This window comes from Dioscorea cayenensis, chromosome 3, assembly GCF_009730915.1.
Source record: "Dioscorea cayenensis subsp. rotundata cultivar TDr96_F1 chromosome 3, TDr96_F1_v2_PseudoChromosome.rev07_lg8_w22 25.fasta, whole genome shotgun sequence".
Lineage (NCBI taxonomy): Eukaryota > Viridiplantae > Streptophyta > Magnoliopsida > Dioscoreales > Dioscoreaceae > Dioscorea > Dioscorea cayenensis.
Genome location: NC_052473.1, coordinates 77,127 through 85,308, shown reverse-complemented (window position 1 = coordinate 85,308; position 8,182 = coordinate 77,127). Strand labels below are relative to the sequence as shown.

The 8,182-nt window shown below is 33.9% G+C and overlaps 1 protein-coding gene across 1 annotated transcript; it reads left to right on the top strand.

Moving 5' to 3' along the window:
- The first annotated feature begins 2,394 nt into the window (after window positions 1-2,394).
- LOC120252150 lies at window positions 2,395-7,101 on the top strand. Its single transcript, XM_039260633.1, has 6 exons — window positions 2,395-2,601; window positions 2,699-2,746; window positions 3,687-4,124; window positions 4,221-4,447; window positions 5,319-5,352; window positions 6,575-7,101. The coding sequence occupies exons 1-6, from the start codon at window positions 2,542-2,544 to the stop codon at window positions 6,671-6,673; spliced, it is 906 nt and encodes a 301-aa protein (XP_039116567.1). The 5' UTR covers window positions 2,395-2,541; the 3' UTR covers window positions 6,674-7,101.
- Window positions 7,102-8,182: the final 1,081 nt, after the last annotated feature.

Below are 8,182 nucleotides of genomic sequence, written 5' to 3'. Positions count from 1 at the left end.
CACACGCTCGTGTGAATGCCCGATTTCAGCCCTATAAATACCGCTTTGAGGGTTTTATTTGGGGATCTTCTTCCTATTTTTTTGGCTATCTTTTGGGGAGAGTGTGGCTAGGGTTTTGAGAGATTTTTGCTGGGATTTAGTAGCGATTCTACAACATTCGACATCGATTTCCTTCGGAGGGGAGTTATTGGGGGAGCTTCCGACGGCTTAGATTCGGCTGGGAGTGCCCTAGGCTTGACGAAGGAGTCTTTGGAGAAGACGAGGGGGCTCTTGAAGACCATCGACACGAACGACAAGGGGGTTATCTCTATGAGTTGTTTGCATTTAGTTTTGATTTCATATTTGCTTTTGTATTGCTCCATGGAGAGCTAAACCCCTAGTGGGTGCTTGGACTTGTAAACCCTAGGATGATTTTGTTTCATTGACTCTTATTATGTTTCCTTTAATTGATGTTTTAATTGAGTTTCAATCTTGTGTGCTTGTTGATTTGATTTTCCCTGTGACACTAGGGTTGAGAATCTATCTAGGTAATCCATTGAAGGGGTGAAGTTTTTTGTACCACCAGTTCCTTTTTCTTTTTAAAATTAATGGTATATATGAAAATTAATTTTATTATGTAATGAATTAATTGAACAATCAATTCAAACAACTGTGAAAATCAATAACAGAAGCTAATCTCAAACTTCCAAGCAATTAAGCACGGCTATATTGAGTAGAATCCTTCAACATAGCAATAGATCAACAATCCAGTCTTGATACCAGTCAAGATGATAGGAATTAACTCCCAAACCAATAGATCAAATGATAATATCCATAATTACCAATCAAAAGAGAAGAAAATCTCACATATCGACTAACAACACACATCAATACTAATACTCAAATCAAATGCAATATTAAAGCTCATAGAGTTGTGGATCGAATGGAAATAAGTAGAAAAATAGTCAAATACATTGGAATGACTTCCCTCCCAACTAGGTCACAGGAGGATCACCAAAGAAAACCACTCCAGGCCCAATCTTTCTTCACTGTTCTTCGATGCTCTCTCTCTTCCTTGCTCTCCTTCTTTTATATTATTATATATACTCCCACAGTTAGCATAACTATCCTCTCTAACCAATCGCTTCCTTCTTTACTACCACATTGGCATAACTTACTCATCTCCACAGCTAATGGGATCATCGCCTGCTGCCACTCTGTTGAGAGTATGATAACTCACGAGTTTAGTGTTCCCGCGTCTCTCTCTATTGCTCATACGGATCATTGGTGGAGATGTTTCCACATCAGATGACTTATCCATATTAGCTTCTTTGCTCCTCTAGCAATTCCTATCATCTTCATTGTTTTCATAACATATTATCAACTCCATCTTGGTTTATTGATACATAAGTGTTCATGAGCATCCAATGAAATCAAATATTAAAATCTACGAAAAGATGAGAGCACAATGCTTGTTGAGCCTACTTTTGTGCATGTTCTTTACTTCTCTTAAATGAGGGGCGTTTGTCACCTATTTGTCTAAAAAAATTAATTTTAATTTCTTCTAAGATAGTTGTTCAAATGTATTTATCATCTTGAAGTACATATAGATGTTTAAAATAATTTTAACTAACAAATCAATATCTTTAAAAAAAAAAAAATAGATTATGGGTCTAACTCTTTTTTGACAAATGTGATAGTCGGGCCGGAGCAAGAGATATTTTTAAGGGGGGCAAAAAAAAATTTTAGAGAGGACTAAATTTTTTTTAAGAAAAGTAAAAAGTGAATGAGGTAAATTAATAATAAATTTTCATATATATATATATATATTAATAATATATACTAATTTATAGAAAATTAAGTTGCTAAACAATAAATTTTTATAAAATAATTTTTTGTTACTATATAACCAATTTATTAAATGTCAAAGGTTAAACAATAAAAATTTATAATTATATTTTTCTAAATATATAATATTTTTAGACTATATATATTAATTTGTGAAAAACTCGACTTGTCAAACAATAGGCTTTTGAAAAAAAACTATATAAATCAATTTATAAAAAAATTGAAAAAATAAAATAATAATTTTTCACAAATATTTTTTTCTAAAATATTTTTTTTATATTATATATATATATATATATAAAATTAAAAAAAATAAAACTAGGGGGCCATGGCCCTTTTCGCCCTCCCCTAGCTCCGCCCCTGATAGACACAGTATAGTTTGACGCACAGGTTAAAAATTAATTGTTAGACTCGTACATCCTCACATAGAAATTAATTGTTTCTGATTGTAAGCCCATATTTATAACTAGAGACTTGTGACTAGAGCGACTTCAAGCCAAGCTTATAATTTTTCTTATAAAAAATTTTTAAATCATTAAAATAAATTTTCATAAAAATTCTTTACTCAGTGAGGGCCCAAAAGCCTTTCCGGGTTCGAATTATCCAACAACTGGACCCGAATCCGATAAGAACCCAGCACATCCCCGAACCCTCACTGACAGTCATCCTCTAGCTCGCTGTCCGCTTGGGTTTAGGGTTTTCGCCGGAGAGGAGATGGTCTCTCCGACGGTGGCGTCGGGAAATTTTCCCGTGGGATTTGCTCGATTTTACAAGGTTATGATGCCCATGCCCATCTTTCATCCTATCACCGTCAGTTGGATTTGTGTTTTCTTCCATTTTTTGCTGAGATATTTGGTTATTTTGATGCTAGAATGAGTTCCAGAGCCAGAGTAGGATGATTTTCTGTGCTGGTTTTCAGGTACTTTAGTTATTTTCCTTGGATTTTTGTTTTTTCTTGTTTGTTTTGACTTTGATTTTGATATAGTTTCAGTTCAGTGAGATTGGTGTTTCTATTGTGGATGAAATTTGCCAAATTTATCTCTTTTATTCATTTGGATGTTTATTTTAGCTCTATGAATTCTCTTCATTGTTAATTAGCTCGATTGATTGCCGTGGTTTGAGATACAGCAGCGAAACTAGGTAGTTCAGTGATGTTTTTACAGTTCAATACTAACAAGACTTTTATGATTTTCTTTCATTATAATGTTGAAGTTGTCTGCGAGAGATTTAGCTCATTTATGTGATCTGATTCTATCTTCCTGTTATTTCCTTATGGTTTTCTTTTGGGATCAATAGAGAATGTGGTAATTTGCTCTGTAAAGCTTGAAATAAGTCTTTGGAAAGCTTCTCTCACAGTAGCATATTTTCAGTTAGCATTATCATTGTTCATAAGGACTTCATTTTTCATTTGGTTGTTGTTCTTGTTGCAAACAATGCACACTGCAACATGTCTAGTGAGTTAAAAGTGGAATCATTGGCGTTGGCTTCACTGCTGCATGCTTTTATTGAATTCAATTTGTTTATGGTTGCTATTTCTCCGGTGAAATAATCTAAAAGGAAATGAAAATGGGAGAATAGATTCTTGATCACTTAGCATAACTTTTGAAGTACATTTTCTTGATTTTTCAGGGTCATATTTCGTCTTAGTATTTAAGCTACTGGATTTTTCCTACTCAAAATTGATTGTTTGATGCTTATGTTATAATTTAATGGATTTTTAACTGGTATCACCATTGCCAACATCCTCATGCTTTATGCTTTTGTTTGATAAATATGTATATGCATATATATTCCTGTCATTGTATTTCTTATGAGTTCCCGTTATCTTCGCCACTTTCTGCTTCACTCTTCTTTAACAGGACCTCTTCTGTACACATGTTGGTCTGTCAAGCAGCTTCTATCATAGGGTGAAATTACCTCCATCTCAGAGTCATAGGAAAAGGCACTTAGTTCCACATGGGATAAATGTGACCGCAGGAAACTATGAAAGACCTGAGAAAATGGATATCAGTGGTGTGATCAATGCTTTGGGAAAGCTTTGGGAGAACTTACCTCAGCCTGTAAAGGATTTCCCATGGACAAAAGCAGCCTGGAGCTTCTACAGCCTGATATTTGAACTTGCTTGTGCAGTGGTGAAGTACCTCTGTCTGCCATTATTGGTGGTTTCCTCACTAAGTGAGATGTCATATTGTGCCCATGAGAGGAAGATGCGTCTCATACCCATCCCTTTTCTATTAGGATTTGCTGTTGCTGGAGTCTTGAAAGACACAGCCAAAGATCTTTATCCAGATCTCGAGGTATAGCTTATGTTTTAGTTCATTGTTTACATTTTCTGTTTAATTTCCATTAAAAATGGGGATTCTGAACCTTACTCTTCATGCTAATTGTATCAGGAAGGGGAAGGATTTCCCAGGCATCTCCTCCTGCTAGCAATTTTCTTTCTGCTACTCAAACTGCCTGGTCCTTATTACCCATATTGGGGTCGTCTTGTCATTCCTCATTTTGCAAATGGTGGGTTATGGAGGACTGCTTGGTCTGCCTTCATGTGGCTCAGGCATCCTCAGCATATGCCGGAAACCACATTGGAGGCATCACATACTGAAAATTCATCTGAAGAGAGGTAATGCTGATGGTGTTTGTTACAGATGAATCACTTGGTTTATTTCACAACTTGTGCATGAAATCTGTTCATTTGTTCTATTGTTATTAAACTATGTTGTACTTTGTTTTTTGCTCAGTCTTTGATGATATTATTAATAAGTGAACTCAGTAGTAATTGCGACCAAATGCCTTTGTTCTTTATCTTCCCCTGATTTCGGTGGTTGATATGATAGTTATTGATATTATTCACAATGCATGGTGAATTTTCAAATTTCTATGAGTTGATGAATCATTGGGTTTTTTTCCACACCTTGTGTGTGAAATCTATTCATTTGTTCTTTTGTTAGTAAACATGTTGTACTTTGTTTTTCGCTTGGTCTTCTGATATTATTTTAAGTGAATTCAGTAGCAATTGTGACCAAATGCTGTTGTTCTTTATCTTCCCCTGATTTCGGCGGTTGATATGCTAGCTATTGTCATTATTCACATGAATGGCGAATTACCTTTTATCTCATTAGATTAATAGTTTTCTTGATATGGACTTTCCTAGTTTCTCTTGAAGAGTCAATTGTTTATTAGTTAAGTGATTTTCCACTCATACATGGCATTCATACAAGCTGTCAATGCTAGTCACAGGCATTAGTGATAATATTGTTTATTTGTTGCTGCACTGGTTGATACCTAGTTAATGATCATTCACAATGCATGATGACCTTTCAGTTATCTATGCATTTTTTTCCTAATAAACAATCATGGCATCTCCTTCCACTAATACATGACATTCATGCCAGCACATAAATGACTCTAGATCCTTGCCAGTGATAATCACAATCGCTACCAATATTATTGTAAAGTCATTAGGCTTGATTTGATTTTTTTGGTTTATTCAGGTTAAGGTGGAATGAAGTAGGTTTCTGTGTGGAGGTCTGCTTTTATCTGTGTGCTTTTTTCCTTTCTCTTTTGCTATAATTGCGCTTTGCACATTCTGTCTTTTATGTTCAATGATATTTAATGCGGTATTGCTCCGAAGGGCAGAATGTAAATTCTGAAACAGTCCCATTCTGAAATAGGACCACAAGGCTTCATGAAAGCTGACTTGAATGACTTGCAAGTCTTGCATATTGTTTTTACTTGCTCTTTCCTTCACAAAATAGAGTACAGACAAACATCATGGCATCCGTTGAGAGTTGCTTGCCAACTCATGTAACAATGACACACCACCAAACTTTTTGCTTAAATTTGATTTCTTTCAAGTATAACTCCTTGATTAATTGAGCTTTTTTTTATGGATGAGTCTGTATAATTTCACAATGTCAATATACCTGACCTGGTCACTACAAATAGCTGGTTTACATCTTTATTTATTTATATATATATAATATATAAAGGTAGACAAACTAGACAGTGCAGCAGTAGCTGTTTCCTACCCAAAAGTCCATGTGTAGTCATACCATTGGAATGTGAGCCTTGAAGCTTCAGATCCAAGACAAGAGAATGTGATTATGTAGTTTTGAAGTTTTCAGGGAGACCTCATTAGAAATTGAGAATCAATCACTAGAGGAGAATCAATGAAATTAAACCACAAAATAGTGCCTAGAACTACAAGGCTCCCATGATAATACATCACAAATTGCCCTTAAAAGCTTCTTCAAAACAACAAATTGGAACAAGAAATAGGAACAAGAATGAACAAATGAATAATGGATAGGACATGAATACATACAGACATATATAGTATATAGGTATTGCTAGGAAGTAATACTAGTTGCTCTTGAAGGTAAGTCCTCCCCTGATCTGCCATTCTGCTTGGATCTTCACTAGAAAATGCTTTGTTGATTGGTGATTCATCAGAACATACATAGCTATATGAAACAGAAACTTTGGAACCAAATGGAGTAGTAGCAGGGATATATGCACACACAAGCACATAATCACTCATCTCCTATTCTCCTTCCATCATCAAAGTTTTGTGCATAACTGAAGGAGTCATACCTAAACCCTTGAGTTGTCGGCAGAGTCTCTGAGCGAAGAAGACGCCGGAATTCTGACCGCAATTTGTAAAGCAAATGCTTCAGACTCCCTTTACTATTGTATCCAAGCATGCTTGACTCCTCCTCATTCATCTCAATGTCTTTGGCAAATGCAGGCTTTCTTGATGAGATCCAGCCCCAGCCCCAGTCCCACCACTTTCTCAGAGGTCCTCCGGCAAATTCCCCGAAGGACGGCATCGACTGGGATCGCCTAAATGCCCATGCAGTGGATGCAGATGTCAGTGGCTGCACATTGATGGAGAAGGATGAAAGTCTTCTCCTCAATCCTATCATGTGAGTCTCCTTGTGCTTGTCTTGAGATATTGGAAGTTCATCCTTTTCAGGCATTGAGGGGAAGAACCTTTTCTTTTGCAGGTTCTCAAACATGGAACTCATTCTGAATGTATGTTTTGATTGATTCACTTGGTTTTGTTTCTCAAATGTATCATGTGTTTGTATATGTCTTCTCTTATTGCTTCTGCAGCTTTGTTTTTCACAGCTCTTGGACAGGCTGGTTTTATTAGTCCATGTGGTGGATGGGGTCCCATGAACCATTTTCCTTCTTTCATCTTTCTTTAATGTCACCGCATCTCCTTTTATTTATTCCATCTCAACCAATCATCTCATGATATGTATTTATGTATCCCTTACTTTTGAGTTGTGAGTTTCTTAGTTATATGTGCATGTGTATTTGATAATTTGTTCACTTGTTTTAATGATCATAAATATATAATGATTTTATTATGTTTATATTAGATTGATCAATTAGATGAGCAGATTAAATAATTAAGAGTATTTTTTTAGAAATATAAATTTTTTTTTTATTTAGGAGTATTTTGATGTTATGTTTAACTAGGCAATGTGATTAATGTTTTAAGAAGATGATATGTAGCTATAATGCACCTAATTAGGCTTGGTATGTTGTCTCAATCATATTTAGTCTATTCAATTTTGGTGGATCTCAATTTACTCTCATTAATGTTATTATTAATTATGTTATTTCTATGGATCTCCAAATTAATGAGGGAATAACCAAAGTTGTCAGACCCGGCCCGGGCATTGACCCGGTTAAGGCCAGGGGTCAGGGGTCAATGGGTTCGACCGGGTCGAATCGGGGTTGAACCGGGGTCAATAATAAAATATAAAAAAAATATTATAATAATTAATAATGAACAAATATAATATTAAAACTATAATTATAATATAAAAAATTACTCAAATTTGATATTTAAATTGATAAATGACCTTATATGCACTAGTGTTTTCTAATTATGTCATTTATTTTTAAATTTTTTTAAACATTTACAAATTTAATATATTAATATATAATTATTGAACTTCTCTAGTATTTTTTTATTTGTTTGTTTGTTTATTGGTTAATTTTTGTCGTAATAGATAAGAAATTTAATTTACTAATTCTTATCTTTTATATGGATAATACATTTTTATCAATAAATTATGTAATCTTACCCAATTTCAATTGAGATTTTTGTTTTGTTTTTAAATTTTCTTATATTTTTTTATTTAGTTAGAATATTTTTATTTTTTTATATTTTTATGATAAAATTACACTCATTTATTGTTTTTATTTTTTTAATAAATTAAATTTTAGAAAGTATTTAGTATTTACATAACATATTAATAAATTTATTTTTAAATGCTAATTTTTTTGTTGGTATGTTTATGATATATATATATATATATATTTTGTAATTTCATTTATT

Coding starts and splice junctions, on each gene's coding strand:
- LOC120252150 (XM_039260633.1), top strand. CDS start 2,542: ATGGTCTCTCCGACGGTGGCGTCGGGAAATTTTCCCGTGGGATTTGCT. Junction 2,602..2,698: donor GATTTGCTCGATTTTACAAG/GTTATGATGCCC, acceptor TTTTGATGCTAG/AATGAGTTCCAGAGCCAGAG. Junction 4,125..4,220: donor ATCTTTATCCAGATCTCGAG/GTATAGCTTATG, acceptor TAATTGTATCAG/GAAGGGGAAGGATTTCCCAG.